A 24,295-nucleotide genomic window follows, 5' to 3' on the forward strand; every position below is an offset into this window, starting at 1 on the left:
TCCAGTGGCCCCATTGATTCATTGGCAAGATTCCTGCTTCTGTTGTGCTTTAAAAAAAAATTGCTGTTAGTTTTTGAGACTTTGGATAGTTGCTCTTCAGATTGTTTTTTGCCCTGCCTAATTATACTTCTACACTTGACTTGCCAGAGGTTTATGCTTCCTTCTATTTTCCTCAGTAGAATTTCACTTCCCATTTTAAAGGATGTCTTTTTGCCTCTGATCACTTCATTTACTCTGTTGTTTATCCATGGTGACAGTTTTTTTAGTCCCCTTGCAATCTTTTAATTTGGGGTGTTCATTTAGTTGAGTTTCTATTATGGTGTTTTTACAAAGTTTCCCTGCAGCTTGCAAGCATTTCACTTTTGGAACTGTTCCTTTTAATTTCCATTTAACTAGCCTCCTTAAAAAAAATATTAAAAATCATACATTTAACAAATAGCTTTGATAATGGAAATAGATTACAAAGCTGCACTTGCGTTCTGGCATGCATTAGCCAGATGCTCCACTGTTTGCACAGAGATGTTTACATTCAAAGAATTTTTGTTTTTGTGAAAACTTTTGAAATGTCATAAATATGTTTCTATTAATAGTGGTTTTGGGGCCTGAACTACCAGACAATATCTCTTCTGTAACTTTCCTTTTGGAATTTTTTTCGTGCATTACTCCTGTGAAGTTTAAAACATATTGAAGTCCTGCCACTGTCATTCAAGCCATGAACTCTGATGTTTATACAAACAGCATGTGAAAATATCTGTGGATTGTAAAATTAAATCTACAATATCCTTGACTCTAGAATAATTTACTCGTTAACTTCTAGGGTGACTTTTGAGTGAGGGGAAAAAAGAGTGTGTGACATATTCAGTAAATGTATAATCTTCTTTTTCTTTCAGGAATCGCAGTATGTAATGTGCCAGCTGCATCAGTAGAAGAGACAGCAGATTCTACAATGTGCCACATCCTGAACCTTTACAGGCGAACCACTTGGCTTCACCAGGCCTTGCGAGAAGGCACAAGAGTACAGAGTGTTGAGCAGATTCGGGAAGTTGCTTCTGGAGCTGCCAGGATTAGAGGGGAGACCTTGGGCATTATTGGATTAGGTATGTTGACTCTGAGTAGACAATTGGTTTTCAGTTTTTTTACCCATTGTGATAGAATTATGGAAATTGAAAATGGAAGAGTCATGGAAGCCATCCCCTGCAGTGCTTAGATCATATTTGCTTTGTCCAAGCTTGTATGCTGAATAAGCAATACCCGTGCTAAATACAAATGTCCCCAACTGATGGGGCTTTCTCTATTTACCTTAGAAGACTACTTCAAAATCTAATAGTTTTCTCCTGATAGTTTTAATCTTTCTCTTCTTAATTTCATCCCATTACTTCTAATTACACTCCATTGTATCATGGTGAATAGTACTTCTCCATCCTTGGTGTTTATAACTCTCAAATATTTATAGGTAGTTACCTTGTTCCCCTTCCTAAATCATCGCTTAATATTTCTACCCAGTCAGTCCATCCAACAACTTATCTAATTTTGTTGTTGTTCTACCCTGAATTTCTCTACATCTTTCTGAGAATTAGACACACAGGTGCTGCAGAATCATATAAAGAGGGAGTATCACTTCCCTGTTCCATCATAGAGGCCCTTGACTAATTAGTCCAATATCAGATTAGCCTTATTTGGTGCTGTTTTACATTGCATAATCCTATTTAACTTGCTGTTCAATGCTTATTTCACCATTTCTACTTTTCCCATATTTTTCCCTCCTACTGTTGTTTTTAACGTACCAGAAAGGGTCCCTCAAGATTCATAAAATATTTTTATTAGTGAATTGGATAATGGAGTGCAGAGTATGCTTATAAAAATGACACAATGAGCAAATGACACAAAGTTCGGAGGGGTTGCAAGCTCTTTGGAGGACAGGATTAGGATTCAAAGTGACCTTGACAAATTAGAAAATTGGTCTGAAATCAACAAGGTGAAATTCATCGAAGACAAGTGCAGAGTACTACACCGAGGAAGGAAAAATTAAATATGCAGCTACAAAATGGGGAATAACTGGCTAGGTGTAATACTGCTGAAAAGGGATCTGGGGGTTCTAGTAGATCACAAATTGAATTTGAGTCAACAATGTGATGCAGTTGCGACAAAGGCTAATATCATTGAGGGGTATTAACAGAAACATCGTATGTAAGACATGGGAGGAATTATCCTGCTCCGCTTGGCACTGGTGAGGCCCCAGGTGGAGTACTGTGTCCCGTTCTGGGTACCACACTTTAGGAAGGATGTGGACAAACTGCGGAGAGGAGAGCAACAAAATGATAAAAGGTTTAGGAAACCTGACTTGTGAGGAAAGATTTAAAAAAACAGGGTGTGTTTAGTCTTGAGAAAAGAAAATTGAGGCGGGACCTGATAAGTCTTCAAATATGTTGCAGGCTTTTATAAAGAGAACGCTGATTATGTTCTCCATGTCCACTGACGGTAGGACAAGAAGTAAGTGACTTAATCTGCTGCAAAGTAGATTTAGGTTAAATATTAAGAAAATCTGTCTAACTATAAGGATAGTTAAGTTCTTGAATAGGCTTCTAAAGGAGGTTGTGGAATCCTCATAATTGGGGTTAAAAAAAACAAGTTGGACAAACACCTGCAAGGGATGGTCTAAGTTTACTTGGTCCTACCTCAACGCAGAGTCTGGATTTGATGACCTGCCAAGGTTCCTTCCAGCCCTACATTTCTATGAAAGAGTGATCTGTCTCTAATTTTAGATTAAAATATATTTGCAATCTTGTTCACCAGCATATTGGCCTTAGGGTACCCTGTGTTCTGCAGAAGATGCCACTTTTCATAGCTGTCAGTTCCAGTCCTAGTTGATTTTGTCTCCTCTTTGGTTTTGTTTCAGTTTATTACTGAAATGTGTTGACATCACAACTGCTGAATCATGAAAGGCTGCTATAGAAAATGCTGTGCATGTAAAATAAAGTAGTCCCAACTTCTCCTACTTCCATGTCACCTTGATGCCATTGCTAAATCCTGCTGAAGTTGCTCTCTACATCTCCAAAATGTCTTTGCCACTTTCGTCCATATTCATCCCTGGCCTCAACCACTGCAATATATTTCCACTATCATCATCTTAGCTCAACCTTCAGTCATTCTAAAGTTGTCCTTTATGGATAATACAATGTGTCTGCCACATTAACCATGTCTGGGGTCTCTTAACATCCTTTCACTGACTTCTTCTTGCCTTCTTCACAAGAAATGCCCTTCCTTATTCTCACTTCCAAAGAACTCTTAAGACTAGCTCCTTCTTTTGGCTCTCCACATAGTCAGTCCTTCCAAAGCCCTAACTAATCACTTCCACACCCTTTGGTCTAGCCAAGCTGCATCACTCACTGGCCTTTTCATTTCCTTCACCCACTCTCTTTTCTCTATGCCTTCTTTCATACAAATTCCCTACTTCTGACACCTCCACTCTCACTTGATTTGCTGAGCCTCCTGCTGCTCATCCTTCATGTCCCTCTTTTAAAGTCGCTTCTTCCCCAAGGCCTAATAACCAGTCTCCACCCTTCCTCAGCTTGTAGTAATAATGAGAATGAGAGAAGTAAAACAAGCAAAAAGTTCACTGATCAACACTGTTTTCCTCAAAGAAAAGGAGTACTTGTGGCACCTTAGAGACTAACCAATTTATTTGAGCATAAGCTTTTGTGAGCTACAGCTCACTTCATTGGATGCATTCAGTGAAAAATACAGTGGGGAGATTTATATACATAGAGAACATGAAACAATGGGTGTAACCATACACACTGTAACCAGAGTGATCACTTAAGGTGAGCTATTACCAGCAGGAGAGCGGGGGCGGGGAAAAAACCTTTTGTAGTGATGATCAAGGTGGGCCATTTCCAGCAGTTGACAAGAAGTCTGAGGAACAGTGGGGGGGGGGGGGGGGAATAAACATGGGGAAATAGTTTTACTTTGTGTAATGACCCATCCACTCCCAGTCTCTATTCAAGCCTAAGTTAACTGTATCCAGTTTAAATTAATTCCAATTCAGCAGTCTCTCGTTGGAGTCTGTTTTTGAAGTTTTTTTGTTGAAGTATTGCCACTTTTTGGTCTGTAATCGAGTGACCAGAGAGATTGAAGTGTTCTCCGACTGGTTTTTGAACGTTATAATTCTTGACGTCTGATTTGTGTCCATTCTCCCTCCCCTTCTCCACTCTCCTGCTGGTAATAGCTCACCTTAAGTGATCACTCTGGTTACAGTGTGTATGGTAACACCCATTGTTTCATGTTCTCTATGTATATAAATCTCCCCACTGTATTTTCCACTGAATGCATCCAATGAAGTGAGCTGTAGCTCACGAAAGCTTATGCTCAAATAAATTGGTTAGTCTCTAAGGTGCCACAAGTACTCCTTTTCTGTTTGTGAATACAGACTAACACGGCTGCTACTCTGAAACTGTTTTGCTCAGTCACTTGCTTCTCTTGCATCCCATCTCTCATCTGCTTGTTTGTTCAGACTGTAATTTTCTCAGGCCTGGATTTTTGTTTCTCTGTATCATTAGAAAGTGTGTAGCATCTTTTGAATGCTACATAAATAATACCATATATTCCAAGCTTTCTGTGTTACCTTATTTCTTTACCCAGAGACCAACTGGCAATCATTACAGATTCTAGAGTAGTCATATATAGTGTCATATAATATACACTATATTATTGTGTGTGTGCACATGCGATATCCCAAGTGAGCTGTTACATTCTGCATCAGCTTCAGTCTCTGAATGGTTTTAAGATGTAGTCCCATATAGAATATGTTAAAATAGTCTAATCTTGAGGTGACAAAGGCATGGATAATAGTAGCCAGGCTTATATCTGAAAGAATAGGTCACAACCTCCTGGCCAGCTGCAGATGGTAAAAGCGTTTAGGTATTCCTGAAGATGAGCATAGAAGTACTTGGATTAATAGAAAGCCAATCTGGTTACTGCTACAATTATCCTTTAACAGTAACTGGGAAATCACCCCTTAGTTGCAAACCCTGGTGACCAGCAGCAGATGCACTCCCTCAGTCAAAGGGGATGATATTACCAGTGGCTGTTTCCTGCTTTCCATCATCCTCTTGGTCTTGTCTGGATTCAGCTTCAGACAGCTTGCTTTCACCAGTGCCCCAGTCTCAGCTAGATGTTGTCTGAGGTTCTGAGTTGCATTGCCCATGTCAGACAAGGTGGCAATATACAGTTAGTATTATCTGCATACTGCAAATACCACACCCCTCAATAACACTCTTGCTAGCCCCTTATACTTAAGAGAGGTGAACAAGGGCCGGGGGAACAGAATGTTGCCCATGCTGTCTGCACTTATCATTTTGTTCAAAATGTACATCAACATTTCGTTAGTAACTAATCCTTGTGGTAATTTCCTTAAATTAGATTTATTTATTAGAAACATTTTCAGGATAGAAAGGAAAGCTGTCACAGGATGTAGAGTTGTGCTGTGTTGTTTGACAGTAATTTCAAAAGTAAACCCAAGGAAATTAATAGGCAACAGGTTTAAAAAAAAAAAAAAAGGAAGTACTTCTTCACACAACGCACAGTCAACTTGTGGAACTCTTTGTCATGGAATGTTTTGAAGGCCAAAATTGTAACTGGGTTCAGAAAAAGAATTTGATAAGATCATGGAGTATAGATCTATCAATCACTATTAGTCAAGATGGTTGGGACACAACCCCATGCTCTGGGTGTCTCTAAACCTCTGGCTGCCAGAAGTTAGGGATGGATCAGATGGGATGGATCACTTGATAATTACCCTGTTCTATTACTTTCCTCTGAAGCATTTGGCAGTGGACATTGTCAGAAGACAGAATACTGGGCTAGATGGATCATTGGTCTGACCCAGTATGGCTGCTCTTACGTTCTTAAACTCGTGGCCGATTCATGATGCAGTCTGTTCCATGTACAGAGATTATGGTTAAATCTGGACCATCAGTTACAGCAAACTTTTCTCCCGTTAAATCATCATTGGCCAGTTTCTTCCCTCAAACACATACACGTGGCTCCCGGTGATTTCAGTGGGAGGTTCCACACATGCATTTGAAGGCTCTAATATATTAGTCTACACACCAACATTCTGTTGATTACAACCAAGGTTTCAGTTTTAAACTGGTCAGTCCATTCCAATAGACCCACCCATAATGTATTCCGAAGGTGAGAGGTACAGGAAGATAGCACATGTAATACACTTTATTCTTTGTGAAATTATTGTTCACAAATTATGTACACTGAGCTATATAGGTCCCAAATCTTGAAAAATATTTTAATTACACTAGAAGTTTGCTATATTTCTGATTTTCATAGAATCCTAGAAATGTAGGGCTGGAAGGGACCTCAAGAAGTCATCAAGTCCAGCTCCTTGTGCTGTGGCAGGAACAAGTAAACCTAGATCATTGCTGACTGGTGTTTGTCCAACCTGTTCTGAAAAGCCTCCAGTGATTGCGATTTCACAACCTCCCTTGGAAACCTATTCCAGAGGTGAATTGCCCTTATAGTTAGAAAGTTTTTCCTAATATCCAACCTAAATCTCCCTTGCTGCATATTAAGCATTATAAACAGATCCTCAAAAGTAAACAACTAGTATACACAGTCTTTTATTTCGATATGTTTTGAAGACTGTGTCTTAATAGAAGTCCCAAGGGAATAGCAAACAGTACCAGTTATATTGACTGACTGCTCAATATTCTAAATGTATCCATCACCAGACACTCCAGAATTACTGTGTTCAGGTTAGATGGTCAAGAAGAAACCTCTTTTTGTGGCTTCTTGTGTTTATTCAAAAAGAAAACTGAAGAACATTGGGAAATCCCTTAAAACACGGTTAGGAAAATCCCATGTCTTTCCATCTTCTTCTGTTGCATTTTGAATAGACACAGATGTTACAAAACAACTTTCCGTTGATATTTTTAAGACTGAGCATTGGCTTTCCTGGTGAGTCTAGTGATTCTGATACTTCTGAAATATCCTTATGTCTCAAATTCTCAACCTGATAGCTGAATGTAAAGTACAGTACCGTACAAATAGTTGTATTTCTTCAAAACATTTGTATTCCCAAACTCTCTTCACACAGAACATGCCAGTCCTGTGACCTTGATTTAGTATTACTTATCTGTGTGTTTATAATAAGTGAGATAAGGACCTCCCAGTACACATGCAAGGTGGGATCCTTTCCTTAAACCAATTTAAAACATGACTTAAGGAAGTAATAAGAGTAAGAAAGGGTAAATGAGGAAGAACTAAGGCAATAAGGTAGATTGTACTACTTAGATTATGAGTTTATTTTAGGCTAGGGACTGTCTTTTCATTATAGATGGGTGTACAGTGCCTACCACAGTGTTGCCTCTGGACACTACGCAGTACAAGATTATCACTGCAGCTACTCAACAGGAGTAGTGCATGTTATGATGGAGCCCCTTTGTTTATGGTTTAGCTATATGGACAAAGAACAAACAGAAGACCTATGGCAGGTTTCTTGTAGGCATTACAGAGTAAGTCCATCATCAAGAAGGATGTAAAAGTGGAAAGTACCATCTCAGAAAGTGCACATGGGGATGGGGGCGGGGGCAGGGCAGGTGAGCTGAAAGGATTTTAAAGACTGCATAAACTGAAAACAAGTTGGGAGGGTAGACTCATCTGCTAATAGCAATTGCAAGAATTTGAATGTTTTGAATATTGACCTGTTTTTGAAATAATCATGTTGTCACAGCTTGCTGTGTAGTGTGTCATAAATTCAGGCAGAGAGGGAACTTTAAAGAAATTATTTCGTATTAACTGAAATTGCAAACATTCACTTAACAACCTTTTATTCGAGCTGACTGTGCAGACATGGAGAAAAATGAGTACTTCGCAGGGATAAGGTGAGTGAGGTAATATCTTTTATTGGACCATCTTCTGTTGGTGAGAGAGAGAAGGTTTTGAGCTACATAGAGCTCTTCTTCAGGTATTACCTCACCCACCTTGTCTCTCTCATATACCTGGGACTGGCGTGGCAACAACTACACCGCAGGGAACAGTCCGGAACGTCAGTGATTTGTCGTCAGCACGTCCAGCAAATAGTGCCACCTGTTGAGCAGACCCAGGTTACCATAGGTCTCATACAATCCACCTTTTGGCATTACAGCTTGCCATTTTGTTTATATTTTATAGAGCAGTCTTGTTGCTTTGTTTTGGTCAGGGATGGCATAAACCAACCCTTAAATATAAAGCTATGTAATGAGAATTTCTAATGGGACATGGGATGTCTCTTTCCTATGTTCTGTAAAATCGCATGTAAGTTTACAGCACCACGTACATGTTTTGTAACAATAGTTACACAAATATGCCACTTTCTACCAGAAACATTCTCTCTTGTTTGTATGTCTGTGTCATTCTAGGACGGGTTGGGCAAGCAGTCGCACTACGTGCAAAGGCCTTTGGCTTTAGTGTTCTTTTTTATGACCCATACCTCTCAGATGGCATTGAACGTGCTCTTGGACTGCAGCGGGTGAGCACTTTACAGGACCTGCTATTTCACAGTGACTGTGTAACCCTGCACTGCAACTTGAATGAACACAATCATCATCTTATTAATGACTTCACCATTAAACAGGTAACCATCCAAATGTACCCTACAGGCTGGGTGTAGTTTTATAATTACTGACTTTCTGCAAACTGTAGAGTTTCTCTGTGTAAACATGCAAATTCAGATCTGTATTAATTTTCTCTTCCATCTGCTATTTCACTATTTGTTAAGCAGGTTAATAACTAGTTAAGAAATAGATGATATCTTATACAGTGTTATTTTTTATTCATTTTACTTGCTAATTTCTCTTTTGTTGAAATAGTGTGTTATGCTGAACACTGATCAGATGTAGTTGCTTGATTCATTGACATTTACTTAAAAGCACTTCTGTTGTATCTTCAGGTACATACATCCTCTTTATATTAGTAACAAAAGTTGCACTTCACTTTTATACTTCAATTACAGTTTGAGTTTCTGTATCCCTAACTTAAGGATCATGACTAACTGGCGACCTCTTGTGTTAATTCCTAATGGTTGCAGAATGTTTCCCTGATAATTGCTTATACTACAGTAGTAGGTTATTTGGGGAAAATAATATATAAAATGGATTTGGTCTTGAGATGAAGCATTCTAAAATTACTAAATACTTAAAACATATTCAAGTGTAGAACTGAAGCAATTGTTCCTTTTTGGAGAAATTCAGAAGGTAAACATTTTGGTTTTTGCATTCAGTATTTATTTGCTGCCTCAAACCTTGGTGTGTATATATAATGTATATTAAAAGGTGTAGCTTTTTTAAATGTATGAGTGTGGCAATTATATAAGTAAAAATGGTAAATTGAACTAAGAAATCATGTATGTTCATTTTGCATTGTTGATGCTCTATATACATTTTATTGTATTAATTTATTTGATACCACACAAAAGTTCTATGGAAGATATCTCTACTGAATTAAGATGATGATTGGTCAGCTTCTGAGAAATACCCAATACCTGCTATGCCCATGGACTTCACTGGGATTTCAATATGAGTTGAGGATGCTCGACATCTCATAGGATCGATCATGCCTTCATGTTAATGAGATGTAATAATGGATACTTTAATTGGACAATTGGCTGTATGTAGAAAAATCCAAGTACAAGATCATCTGAGTTTAAAACTCTCTCAAAAGCTAGGAAATGCAGTATGAAGGGAGCAAAGAAAGCTGTCCTCTGTCACGTCTTTGTTCTAGACTTTTGTTCTGTTCAGTATAGGTTCTTCTACTACACTCATGTACATTATGATTACTTTTTCATTACGTTATCATATAATACTGAGCAGAAAAGTCTCAGTGTGTTAAGAAGCACTGTGGAGGCAAGTGATCTGCACCCACATGGAGCTCCACTGAAATCACTTGGACTTCACATAGGCTCAGCAGTGCTCCAGCGTTCCAGTGAATTGTGAGATTGGGTCCAGCATATGTATTTTGTAAATAGGACTTATTAGTGTTGAGATATAGAAGTTGTATGTACTTTGAAAACCTGTCTGGTCTGCTGTGTACAGAAACAAAAGCCATAAGCAAAAATTAAAGCTGAATGATATCTATACATTAAAATTAAATAAGAAAGTATGTCATTTAAATGGCATTTTATCAAATGCATTTATATTGTTATTTATTACTCTCTATTGAGAAAATAGAAATTGTAATAAAATATTAGATATGCGTTACTTCAAATAAAATGGAAGTTTGGATAAAGAGTATGAATACATTATGTTATACAGTCTTTGCTTTAACAGCTGATATGGTATAAATTCATAAAAGTATTAGGTAAATTGAAAAACAAAATATTCGTAATAACATATAAAATTCACTTTATATAATATTTATATTAAATATAGCTGTTATTCATATAGCAAATTCACAGGAACTCCAGTCCCTATCATATTTTAGACAATATGTTCTTCAGCGGCAAGGTGAGTGAGGGAATATCTTTTTTTATTGGACCAACTTCGGTTGGTGAGAGACAGACAGGCTTTCGAGCTTGTAGAGTACCTGCACTGGACGCCCATCCCACACTCTCATGATGAGCTTTTCTTAGACCTGAATAAGAGCTTTGTGTGAGCTCGAAAGCTTGTCTCTCTCCAACAGAAGTTGGTCCAATAAAAGATATTACCTCACCCACTTTGTCTTTCTAATATCCACTAACATGGCTACAACATGTTATTCATCCATTTTTATTATATTTTCATTAACATTTGATGACTGTTTAAAATAATGTTGTCATTAGTATAATTATTTGGAGATGCTATTAATATTTACATAGGGTATGTCTATACTACCCGCCAGATCGGCGGGCAGCGATCGATTCAGGGGGGATTGATTTATCGTGTCTAGTCTAACTTAGTCAACCCCCGAACGCTCTCCCAGCGACTTCTGTACTCCACCGCCGCGAGAGGCACAGGCAGAGTCAACGGGGGAATGGCAGCAGTTGACTCACCATAGTGAAGACACCGCAGTGAGTAGGTCTAAGTATTTCGACTTCAGCTACGTTATTCACGTAGCTGAAGTTGCGTAACTTAGATCGATTTCACCTCCCCCTCCCCCCAGCGTAGACCAGGGCATAGTTACAATGCTACTAGCTGGCTTTATTGTGACAAAATATAAATTTCAGAGTAGCAGCCGTGTTCGTCTGTATTTGCAAAAAGAAAAGGAATACTAGTGGCATCTTAGAGACTAACCAATTTATTTGAGCATAAGTTTTCGTGAGCTACAGCTCACTTCATTGGATGCATTCAGTGGAAAATACAGTGAGGAGATTTATATACGCACAGAACATGAAAAAATGGGTGTTATCATACACACTGTAAGGAGAGTATAAGGAGAGTGATCACTTAAGATGAGCTATTACGAGCAGGAGAGCGTGGTGGGGGGACCTTTTTGTAGTGATAATCAAGGTGGGCCATTTCCAGCAGTTAACAGGAACGTCTGAGGAACAGTGGGGGGTAGGGGGGGAGAAATAAACATGGGGAAATACTTTTACTTTGTGTAATGACACATCCACTCCCAGTCTCTATTCAAGCCTAAGTTAATTGTATCCAATTTGCAAATTAATTCCAATTCAATAGTCTCTCGTTGGAGTCTGTTTTTGAAGTCTTTTTGTTGTAATATTGCGACCTTTAGGTCTGTAATCGAGTGACCAGAGAGATTGAAGTGTTCTCCGACTGGTTTATGAATGTTACAGTTCTTGACATCTGATTTGTGTCTGTTTATTCTTTTATGTAGAGACTGTCCAGTTTGACCAATGTACATGGCAGAGGGGCATTGCTGGCACATGATGGCATATATCACATTGGTAGGTGTGCAGGTGAACGAGCCTCTGATAGTGTGGCTGATGTGATTAGGTCCTAGGATGGTGTCCCCTGAATAGATATGTGGACACAGTTGGCAACGGGCTTTGTTGCAAAGATAGGTTCCTGGGTTAGTGGTTCTGTTGTGTGGTGTGTGGTTGCTGGAGAATATTTGCTTCAGGTTGGGGGACTCTCTGTAGGCAAGGACTGGCCTGTCTCCCAAGATTTGTGAGAGCGATGGGTCGTCCTTCAGGATAGGTTGTAGATCCTTGATGATGCATTGGAGAGGTTTTAGTTGGGGGCTGAAGGTGATGGCTAGTGACGTTCTGTTATTTTCTTTGCTGGGCCTGTCCTGTAGTAGGTGACTTCTGGGTACTCTTCTGGCTCTGTCAATTTGTTTGTTCACCTCAGCAGGTAGGTATTGTAAGAATGCTTGATAGAGATCTTGTAGGTGTTTGTCTCTGTCTGAGGGGTTGGAGCAAATGCGGTTGTATCGTAGAGCTTGGCTGTAGACGATGGATCGTGTGGTGTGGTCTGGGTGAAAGCTGGAGGCATGTAGGTAGAAATAGTGGTCAGTAGGTTTCCTGTATAGGGTGGTGTTTATGTGACCATCGCTTATTAGCACCGTAGTGTCCAGGAAGTGGATCTCTTGTGTGGACTGGTCCAGGCTGAGGTTGATGGTGGGATGGAAATTGTTGAAATCATGGTGGAATTCCTCCAGGGCTTCTTTTTCATGGGTCCAGATGATGAAGATGTCATCAATATAGCGCAAGTAGAGTAGGGGCGTTAGGGGACGAGAGCTGAGGAAGCGTTGTTCTAAGTCAGCCATAAAAATGTTGGCATATTGTGGGGCCATGCGGGTACCCATAGCAGTGCCGATGATTTGAAGTATACATTGTCCCCAAATGTGAAATAGTTATGGGTGAGGACAAAGTCACAAAGTTCAGCCACCAAGTTTGCCATGACATTATCGGGGATACTGTTCCTGACGGCTTGTAATCTATCTTTGTGTGGAATGTTGGTGTAGAGGGCTTCTACATCCTTAGTGGCCAGGATGGTGTTTTCAGGAAGATCACCGATGGATTGTAGTTTCCTCAGGAAGTCAGTGGTGTCTCGAAGATAGCTGGACGTTCCTGTTACCTGCTGGAAATGGCCCCCCTTGATTATCACTACAAAAGGTTTTCTCCCCCCGCCTTCCCCCCCCAACTCTCCTGCTGGTAATAGCTCATCTTAAGTGATCACTCTCCTTACAATGTGTATGATAACATCCATTTTTTCATGTTCTGTGTGTATATAAATCTCCTCATTGTATTTTCCACTGAATGCATCCGATGAAGTGAGCTGTAGCTCACGAAAGCTTATGCTGAAATAAATTGCAAAATATAAATTCTTTGCTTAATTTATGAAAAAGGGTTAACCCTTCAGTGTCTTCTAATGGTTTATAGTCTAATGGTATATTCCATAATTATCTAATTGACTTAATTTTTATGTATATAAATTATCAAATTAGCCATCATTTTTATACCTACATATGCCATAGTTGGTCTATATGTCTTCAATGATAAAATATGCCACATTATCCAGTGTTATGTGTTAATGTAATGAAAAGGTCTCATTTATATATACACAAAGGGGAAGGTCACAACCTGAACTGCTTGTTAATGGATCTTTTAAATTGAATGTCCTTGAACCTCTTTGAAAAGTTTAGGAAGGAGCCTCTCTTTCCTTGTTAGGCTGACTTATCCTCTAAATTATTTGGTGTATTGCCCAGCCAGCACATTTGGCCTTCCATCTCCTATGTAGCTCAAGTAAACTGAGTCCAGGGCAATGAGTGCTCATTGCTCTTTTTCTGAAGCAGAAATCATCTTTACCTGTTCATCACATTACAAATTCGTAAAGGAGACATTTTATTTATGGCAATATCTCTTGTATAATAATAGCAGTTACACAGGATTAATTTAGAGTAGTAAAAAAGAGTCATTCCTAATATGCAACTACCGTTGCAGTTGACTGTGACTCACGTAGCTCACTCCCTCTAGAATACAGTTACACATCCACATTCTGTTTGGTTTTGATTTATCCTACTACTAGCTTTACAGCTGTATAAATAGCACTGGAGATGAAAAGTCAAGGCAGGTTTTTGTGGATGGAAAATGGATTTGAGCAGTATCCACTATGATTAAAATTTCCAAGCTCTTTTTAGAGGATATATAAATGTTCTACACAATACTTAAGGCCAATACGTCCTGTCACTAATGTGAGTGCTGAATTGGGCGGTGCACATGTATGCTTCCCTGGAATCCATAGATGTCCCCTGGCAGGGCTAAAAATCTGCAGGTGAGAGGGGTCAGACCATGGTTAGAACGAGTGGGTTGGCCAATATAGTACATGAATTCTGTTATGATCTTATCAGATATGTGTAAATCTTAGTTTTGTTTCCCACCATCCTACCAAACAACTTTGAGGAGATTCCTTTCCTTGCACTTTTTCCTTTAAATACTCCTACTGTGCATCAGTTTGGCATTTCTAGCCAAGGCGTTAGTCGCAAAAGAGCGACTGATGATCCTGTAAAAATCCTTTTCCCATTTAGAATAAGTTGTTAGAGTTCATTCACTATTCAAAAATCGTGTTGTTGTTTTTGAGATGATGGGATCAGATCAAGATGGGGACTTGGGCACCCATCTTTATTTATGACCCCTATCCTGCAAACACTTCTACAGATGTTCAGTTTGATGCATGGGAATGTATTACTCCTGGAGGGAATTCTGTGTCACTTCGCACGTGCAGAATTCGTGTGCCATGCAGATTTCTTTGCTTCCCACAGAAAAATGACTTCTGATGGGGAAACAAAGCGGTCATACGCCGCTCTCGGTCAGTGCAGGCAGGTCAGTTCTGGCACCTGGAGCAGCCGGTAGAGACATAAATCACCGCTGGGGTGGGAAGCCTGGCGGGGCGGGGCAGTCATGCATGTGAGATGGAAAGAGACACACTGTCCCTCTCGCTTGCTATTGTAGCATGCTTGGTGTGGAAGGGCAGGATTTTGGGGGGGTTCTGAGGAGGCAGTTGTGGTGCAAGCTCTGTCCCCCTCAGGCAGAGCAGAATGCTTAGTGAAAATTGTTCCCACTGTTCTTAGTGAATTCCCCCCAGGAGTATAAAACAGGTGTAAATGTTTTAAGGCTCCTTTACATTGCCAGAGTGGTGTAAAGGACAGTATGGCCTCATAAATGCTTATGGTGCTTTAGTGATTAGAACTGGTCTAAATTTTTGGACTGAAAAAATTTCTGATCAAAATGTGCTTCATGAACTGTTTGCTGCTGACGTTTTTGGAGATGGTCAGTACCCAATATAAATTGTTAGTTTGATTCCTCAGCCCTCACTTGCTCTTCAGTTGCCTATGATGTAACATTGAGCATATGGCTGCATATATTTGTTGACTAATAACTAGAAATAAAGGGTCAAACCTAGCTACATTACTGTCAGAGGGGATTTGGAGATTTCCTCTAATGCTCCCCACTCCCATTCTCCATCCATTGTATTATAGTTTAAAGAAATTACCAAAATAATTGAAACCAGCATGATTATATTGTGTATTTTGACAAATAAAACATGCAGCATTTTACAGAATTTAAAATATTGTGCGCAGAATTTTAAATGTTTTGGTGCAGAATTTTTAACATTTTGGCACAGAATTCCCCCAGGAGTAATGTTTGCAGGGTCGGGGCCTACGTATGGGAAACATGCTATGGATGCTTAAATACTGGTGCTGATTGACGTGAGACCCTGAAGTCTTTATTTCCACCTTCATTCTAGACTCTCATCTTTCTAATTTAAATCTCCATTTTGTGTTCATGTTGCGATTACATTATGGCATGAAGTCTTGTAGCTGAAGCTGAGTGTGGAGGACCATAATGCTAATCTGAGCAACGCAGTGCACAGACTCTTGCCAAAGCTCACAATATTCCCAGCCAATACCATTCCAGTGCCTTCTAATTGAATAAAACGAGAATTTCCTGGGTCTTGATTTGAAAAGTCTCATGAGGAGGGGGAAGTGAGTTTAAGTATCAGCAGTAAATAAAGTATAAATCTTCTACATCTTGTTAACTAAAGCAAAAGGTCTTGGAAGATACAAAATCATTGAGTTTTCTAAAAGATCCATTTAGCGTTTCATTTGCATTAAAGTTTAAAAACCACAACATGTGATTTTGGTTAGTAATGTGTAATAGCTTCCGTCTCATACAATTTCACAGTGAAATAAAAAAAATAATAATAATCTGTCAGCTTCATATGCATGTTTACCTCTTCTGATCGTATACTGCACAGTGTGTAAAGCATTGGTTCTGTTACAAGACACCCTACTTATAAGAAACAAAACGTTATAAGTGCTGTGAAATATTGTTTTACATTTGAAGCATCAAATTTTGTGGTACTTTCCAAAAGGGAAGACAACTGGTGATAGGTTAATCCAGTTGAATAGCCTTTGTTGTAATGGATGCTTCCTTTGAGTAAATAATAATGCCACAACGATTTTATTTCATTTATTTTTATTTCATCATCCTTGTTTTTAACTTTCCCTAGATGAGACAAGGGGCTTTCCTGGTCAACACAGCTCGAGGTGGGTTAGTAGACGAAAAAGCACTTGCACAGGCCCTGAAGGAAGGAAGGATACGAGGGGCAGCCTTAGATGTACATGAGTCAGAACCATTCAGGTGCTTTTCCTTTTTTTTTTCTTTTTTCTTTTTTTATATTTTGTTCGCTTTCTTATTTTTAAGTATTAGTGCATGATGCATCCAACAACAATGAAGCAAAGAAGCGTTCCTTCCACCTAGCAGTTGAATCCTCCTTAGTAAAGCAATATGCATCTGTGCAGCTCTGGATTAATGCAAATGCAGATGGAGCTTTTGTACACAGTCAGGAGGGAGCAGAAAAAAAAAGTTAAATACAAGATTTAAAAAAATGTCATGGGGTAATTCAGTAGTGAAGTGCACTGCCCTGCCCCAAGAACCCAAGTTCAAATGCTGGGCATGGCTTTGTGCCTCATGGCCTGGAAAAGAACACACTCCTTTCCTGTCGTTGATAGGGGGAAGCCCTGGCCAGCTCTCCCTGCCAGAGGAAAGTTAGTGGTGGTATAAGTACTTTTCAGTAAGGTGAGGGGAGTTGAGATTTTTTGGGAAAAACTATCCTTTTATGAAGCTGTATGGGTGTGACCCTCCCACCTCATTGCATAGATTCCGTATCCATCACCCAGATTCTCTCTACTGGGTACCTGAGAATTATAAGCAGGCAAGTTTGTGGAATTGAGAAAGATGACGAGAGTCCAGATATTTTTGATGCCATTAGCAGAGCTGGTGACACTATGTTTAGTTTGCTGAATACCATGAGGTAGTCCACAGTTGCAGCCACAAATGTACCAGTGTCTCCAGTTAGTAGCTTTGGTGGTATGATTTAAACACAGAAAACACCATTACAGTCTTTCCATGAGTCCTGAGCCTGACCTCTGAGTTTGGGAGTGGTTTGCAATGGATTAAACCTAGGAACTGACAATCATGCAGTTGCTGGGTGCGGGCAGGAAGAAGCCTGCATTTCTTATTAGATGGTTTAAACTGCTACAATCCTCATAACTTGAAGAGGAACAGATTCAGGAATTGAGGATCCGTTATAGAGACATCTGTTTCGTGATTTTCCGCTCATCAGATGTCTGAGAGATCATCTGAGATAACCCTTTTAAAAATAGTGATAAAAAGGGTCCTTCCCTGTAGAGTTTTTGCATCTGTAGTATACAGGATGCCACATCAAAAAAAAAATCCTTATTCTGGCCCTGCATTTGTTTACTTCTAAGTGTAACCATTACAACAGAGCAATACTGTGAGCAAAACCACAGTCTAATATCCAGGGGGCAAAATTCTGCTTTCAGATATCCCCACTCCTGCCATCAGATCTGCACAAGCAAATCCTTGCACCCACAAGAAGTCGCATTGACTAGAGTGGGGAGTCCCTGTAGGTCAAGGGTCCATCAAGGTAGATTTAAGTGCAAGATCAGGGTCATAGTTTCCTTGGGCTTCAGTGTGTGTTGTCTGAGGACAGCATTTAGTCCATAGAGACTAACCGTTGTAGTGCAAATATTGTATTGGAGAAAGTTTTGGCAGGTATTTAAAACTAGAGATGAAGTCTGTCGCTTTAAGAATTGCTGCCAACTCTGAGAGCAGACTTCTGTCTAAAAATATTTTCTCTCCTCTTCTTGCAAGTAACGCTTCAAGATTATTATAACTGAAAGAAATTGGAGGGGGAAAGTGTCACTATTTTCTCAGTTTTAGTTTGTACATTTGACAGCACTTTTTGTATAGTTGGTTTCATTGCTTCCCCTGGATAGTCAGTCGGTCAGTTAGTCCATCTCTAGTATTGTTAGGTGGGTTTTTCACACTGCAACAGGAAAGAGAAACCAATTAAAAACAGGAAAATGTGAAATAGGAAAAATTGTCAGGGGGATGCAGGCAAGTGTATTACCTGGAACTAATTTTAACTCTTTTTTTTTTTAATTGACTAGATTTCAAGCTAACAGTGTCTCTTTAAAGAAACAAAGCTTTGTTAGGGGTGTAAAAATGATGATAAATTTTGTCATAATGGACCCAAATGGAGTCATTTCTTGAACAGATGTTGGGATTGGGCTCACCGTATCTTTTTCTCGATCTGATTGTGAGTGGCAGTGATTAGAAATAGGTGCACTGGTCAGAATCTAGTGCTGCTTTCTCTTTTATTCCACCCCTTGAGTCCAAGGAGAATAATTGTTACTTATTTACACAACTAGAAATACATCAAATTAACTGTAAAATTTAAAAACAAATCCACCCAAAAAATATTGGTACAGTTCATCCTGTGGTTGTAGCTGTTAATTCTAAAGATATGCAAAAATCCCCTCATTCCCCATCCCCCCCCCCCCCAACGTATTCTTTTTTTTGTCATTTGATCTTGTTTTAAAATTTCATTTAGCTTTAGTCAGGGTCCACTGAAGGATGCACCAAACCTGATCTGCACCCCACATGCTGCCTGGTACAGTGAACAAGCTTCAATTGAGATGCGGGAAGAAGCAGCACGAGAGATCCGTAGGGCTATCACAGGTACTAACTTTTCGTACTTGTTCCTTCACTGAACGTTTTCTTGATTAAACAAATATATCGATTCTTCTCTTTGTCGGAGTATTAGAAGTTGAGATGGGCCAAACTGGGTTTTCTTAACCCCCCAACCCCCAGCTTGAAGAGGTAAATAGACCAGCTGATACCCACCAACTCTGTACCCACCGCTACTAATTGTTTTGGTACTTTGCAGTGATAAACAAAAGTAACGAGACAGGACGTAATTATTTTCAGGGTGGTCAATTAAAAAAATTAGTTGCGATTAATTTTTTAATTGAATTAATTTGTTTTGAGTTAATCGGTTGAGTTAACTGCCGTTAATTGACAGTACTAATTATTTTTCCAAATGATTTAGAGTGTACCCCTGTGACCAAAATCTCACCCTCTTTTTCTTGCTGGAGGTGTGTCTACTGACCTTTTCCATGGCTTTTGCTTTAGGTCTGAAGCCACCCTTTTGTAGACTTTCTTACATGTCCCCTGACACTCATCATCATTGGTGCTGTTTCTTTTGTTCTGTTCTCTCTTGGCTTCTCTCTACCTTCCAAAATTCATCCAAGTTTGTATTTAAATGCATCTTGCATTTCAACATCTGAAGGGGTAATTTTCAAGGATAAAAAATCACTTCAACTCTGAGTTCCTAATAACTCCAGTATCACAGCAAACCATATAAATGTTAACTATTTATATAGGAAAAATCTGTGAAGTCTTCAATACAAAATACTAATACAATAAGTATCAGGGGGTAGCCGTGTTAGTATGTATCCATAAAAACAACAAGGAGTCTGGCGGCACCTCAAAGACTAACAGATTTATTTGGGCATAAGTTTTCGTGGTTAAAAAACCACTTCTTCAGATGCATGGAGTGAAAATGTCTAATTTTCACTCCATACATCTGAAGAAGTGGTTTTTTAACCACGAAAGCTTATGCCCAAATAAATCTGTTAGTCTTTGAGGTGCCGCCAGACTCCTTGTTGTTTTTAATAAAATAAGGAGAAGTTTGGGTAACTTGGTTTCGATTTCAATCCCATAGAGTCCAAAATAAAAGGTGGCATTCTGTGTGCTGGAAAATGTTTCACTAATCACTATTGTCAGTTCTTTAGAATTTGGTCATTTTTTTCTCTGTGCAGTTCAGATTGAGTGCTCTGTAGATGTTAAGACCTATCTATTTCACTTGCACTGTGGTTGAGTGCCAACACATTGCTGTACAATTCAGGAAACTCTGCTGGCAGGGATTCTAGCGCCATAAATTAATGGAGGTTGGATTTTTTGCACAAGAGTTACATTCTTGATCTCTGGGATAGGATGTGCAAACCACCTTGCATTTCTAGGATGGCCAATCAGTGAGGCAGCATTGGTGGTGAGAGTCGTTCTTAGGTCAGGGGTATGGGATATGAATCAGTTAGCTCTACAGAGGAACAGGTGGTCATATATTAAAAGTTCTGCAATAGCCCACACACAAATGTGCACAGGAAAGGCTCTGGAACAGGACGGTTGTGATATCAAAGTTAGAAAGCATTGATTTATATTGAAGCTGTTGTCACTTTAACCTTTTGCACGTGATTTGTAGTAAGATTAAAGTGAAGTCAACATTAGGGTATTGAGAAGACATTGGATTTCAGCAGAACAAATGTAGAAAAGATATAGAAAGTGTGGAGTGAAATTGAGTAGATGAAAGCCCTGGGAGGAACAGAGAGAAAGAGAATAGTTGGAAAAAGACACATAATAAATGACTGCATGTCTCAGTAATATGCATGCCATTGGAAGAGAAACACATTCAAATTTTAAAAATAAATAAAAATACCAGTGTGGTTGTGCTGTAGAAAAAAGTACAAAGGAAGAAGCACAGGTAAGGAAAAACCTAAAGCCTACAGAATATGAATATAGATCCACTCTGAAAAAAGGGAGTGTGACACAGAAAAGTAAAAGTCACAAGTTGAAAGAAGATTGCAAAATACATTTAAAATAAACAAAAGTGCAAAATAAATGTTAGCAAGGGGGACTGGTGGGGTGTCTAAATGGCAGCAAGGCTAATATAGCGATTTGAAAAGATCAATATATGAAATGAAATGAACCCTTTGTCTCAGATTTCCCAAGAAGGAAGATGCTTGCAGGATAGGTGCCATAAATAGACACAGGATCCAGTCCAGATCCCATTAAAGTCAATGGAAATACAATCATTTACTTCAATGGGAGTGGGATTATTATAATCTATTTTACAGTAGGGAACCAAGATCATCCCAAAAACTGACATTCAAGACTGATTCAGCACCCATTGAAATCATTTGGGAGTCTTTCCATTTTCTTCGGTTCATGTTGCATCTGCCTGTAAAAAGCTGAAGAGCTGTAACTTGAAGGCTGCATGAAATCTAAGCAAATATACTGAAGGAAATGGTTAGAGAGAGAGCAATCATCAGATGTATTTAAATTTACCTTTAGAAATGTAGGAAATACTTGGCAACTGAGAGGTGAAAATGTGCAGTGGATATTTAAGGAGGAATTTGAGTAAGGAAGAGGGTAAATAAGAGTCCGGGGTGAAATTCTGGTTCCATTCAAGTCCATGGCAAAATTCCCATTGACTGCAGTGGAAGTATGATTTCATCCCAGTTTTTCAGAAGTGTGTGTTTGCTGTTACTGAAACAGAATACAGGAAGAAAAGGTCAGAGACTGAGAGGAGAAGACTGCAGTGTTGGAGCTGAAGGACAGCCAGAGTATGGATACAGGTTTTTGCAATTTGGGAAGATGGACTTTAGAGATGACACAGGTAAATCAGTGACAGGATTTAGGAAGAGGCTGGATGTGGGAGAGAGTAAACAAAAATGAAACAGAGATTTATAATATATGTTATTATTTATACCATATAGTATACTTAAACTTTATTCGCAAAAAGAAAAGGAGGACTTGTGGCACCTTAGAGACTAACCAATTTATTAGAGCATAAGCTTTCGTGAGCTACAGAGTCTCTAAGGTGCCACAAGTCCTCCTTTTCTTTTTGCGAATACAGACTAACACGGCTGTTACTCTGAAACCTGTCATTAAACTTTATTATTGAGTATACATGATATATCCATGTTTTATTCCATGTTGTATTTCATATCCACTCTCTAGGTCGTATTCCAGACAGCCTGAAAAACTGTGTTAACAAAGATCATTTGACTGCAGCTACACACTGGGCCAGCATGGATCCAGGAGTAGTTCATCCAGAGCTTAATGGTGCTGCGTACAGGTAAGGATACTTAAGTAGAAAAAGAAATAGCTGTTTATCTCAGAGACAACTATTCCAGCTTAAAGGAAAGAAAGAGCCACCATTTAATAAAAGGATTTTGTGAAATTATTGTTGGATTTGGCCTGTATATATAGAGTTTTATTACTATATAATTGCTACATACATGATTATGATTGACTGAAATCAGTGATGTAATAAGTCAGTATGCTTCTATTCATTACCTCTTCGGAAGGCACCAATGCCAGTGTTTGGAACAGTGCAGATTGTATGTGCAAGGGAAGCAGTCCTGACTGGCTGCAATCAGTTCAGTGGAAGCTAATGTTCATTTTGCCGAAGGTAATAATATGGCTGCAAGCCACAGCGGGGTTACATTAGTAAGCTATTGGTACACATCTTAGTTGCTTTTAACCCCCTAAGATATGTACAAAAAGCCCACCAATGCACTTTCTGGAGTAGCTCTTTGCTGTTATAAATGTATATGGAGAAAGTGTCGTCTTAATTGTACATTTCATTTCTTTTTTAAATGTTCTTTACAAAGCATTTTTGGAACTAGTCATTTTATCCTCCCACTGTAAGTAGTAGTTCATAGTACATTGATAAGATAAAATAGGCAGAAGTTTATAAATATTATTTCACTACTATTTTGAATTTCTCTATTTTTTGCTTATTTTATCTCTTCTGTAAGTTCCTGGGACTGTTTTGACTGCTTTTTTCCCATCTCTTTATCTGCTGATGCTTTAACAGTGGCTGTTCATGGCTCCAAGCCAATTTCAAGCCATTTACTCTTATAAAAAGCAGATGCCCAGTCTTGCAGCTCCCAGCTGAGATTTTACACTATGAATTGAGTTAAAGTGGTTTACAAGGCCACAAAACTGCTGCTGAAAAGCAATGTCTTGAGGGAGGGGACAGTTCAAAACTGTCATAATTCTTCTTCAGTCCTTCACTTTTTTCCTTATCTTCCCCAGGTTCCTTTCCTCCCACATGCTCCAAGGGCTGTTTATTTTCTTTGCCCTCCCTATCAGCATTTCCCCTCACTCATAATGAGTGAAGGGACGTTGTATGTGTATGTCTCTGTGTGTGTCAGTGTTGAAGCCCTAGTTGTGCACTGGGTGAAGCACAGTTGTAACATTATCAGAAAGATCCAAGTGGCCAATCAGAATGTAGCTTTGGGCTGACAGGCCCGTGTCCTGAAAGATATATAGGTATTTGAAATCCATGGGAGCTAGGTGCCTAAACACCTTTCAGGATCCAGGCCTCAGGGTCCAGTGTCATCATCTATATATTGGCAAGTATTCTGTGCTTCAAGGAAAATATTAACTTTGTCTTGATCAAAATCATGATATATACATACAAATCAGAACAATTTGTAATTTATTTATTTTTGTTAAATGTGCCTATCTATTGCTCTAAGTAAAAGAACAAAACATATCAAAGAATAAAGCTATTTTTACTGGCCTCAACAGAAGGTTAAGCATAGTTTAGGAAAGTTATGCACAGAATAATTCTGTTTAGAGGATAGTTAAACACATGCATAAGACTTTACAGGATCAGAGCTTTAATATGTATTTAATTGGAGTAATATAAGTACAGAAGTGTAACCAAAACCAACTGTATCAAGAATATTTTTAGGAATAGGAAAATAGCGAGTTCATGCATTCATTTTTTTTCAAAAGGATAGTAAAAGTTTAAAACATTTCACAACTTCATTTGCCAGTTTCAAAGGAAAACATGGGATAACATGATTTTGGTAATTAATTGATCTTTAAATATTCATGGTAAAAAGGCCTAATGGCCTGTGATGGGATGTTAGATGGGGTGGGATCTGAGTTACCCAGGAAAGAACTTTCTGTAGTATCTGGCTGGTGAATCTTGCCCATATGCTCAGGGTTTAGCTGATCGCCATATTTGGGGTCAGGAAGGAATTTTCCTCCAGGGCAGATTGGAAGAGGCCCTAGAGGTTTTTCGCCTTCCTCTGTAGCACGGGGCACGGGTCACTTGCTGGAGGATTCTCTGCTCCTTGAAGTCTTTAAACCACGATTTGAGGACTTCAGTAGCTCAGACATAGGTGAGAGGTTTTT

The 24,295-nt window shown here is 39.0% G+C and overlaps 1 protein-coding gene across 21 annotated transcripts in view; it reads left to right on the plus strand.

Moving 5' to 3' along the window:
- CTBP1 (C-terminal binding protein 1) overlaps window positions 1–24,295 on the plus strand; it is a 430,677-nt gene that overhangs the window by 398,841 nt on the left and 7,541 nt on the right. For 20 of the 21 annotated variants that reach the window (XM_073342801.1, XM_073342803.1, XM_073342802.1 and 17 more), the window contains 5 exons: window positions 891–1,097; window positions 8,412–8,626; window positions 16,443–16,573; window positions 18,852–18,979; window positions 22,100–22,217. In XM_073342801.1, the coding sequence (XP_073198902.1) occupies window positions 891–1,097; window positions 8,412–8,626; window positions 16,443–16,573; window positions 18,852–18,979; window positions 22,100–22,217 (799 nt within the window). The remainder of the gene's footprint in view (window positions 1–890; window positions 1,098–8,411; window positions 8,627–16,442; window positions 16,574–18,851; window positions 18,980–22,099; window positions 22,218–24,295) is intronic. The other variant, XM_073342806.1, reaches the window with a different exon arrangement.

The sequence above is a fragment of the Lepidochelys kempii genome, chromosome 4 (assembly GCF_965140265.1).
Source record: "Lepidochelys kempii isolate rLepKem1 chromosome 4, rLepKem1.hap2, whole genome shotgun sequence".
Classification (NCBI taxonomy): Eukaryota; Metazoa; Chordata; order Testudines; family Cheloniidae; genus Lepidochelys; species Lepidochelys kempii.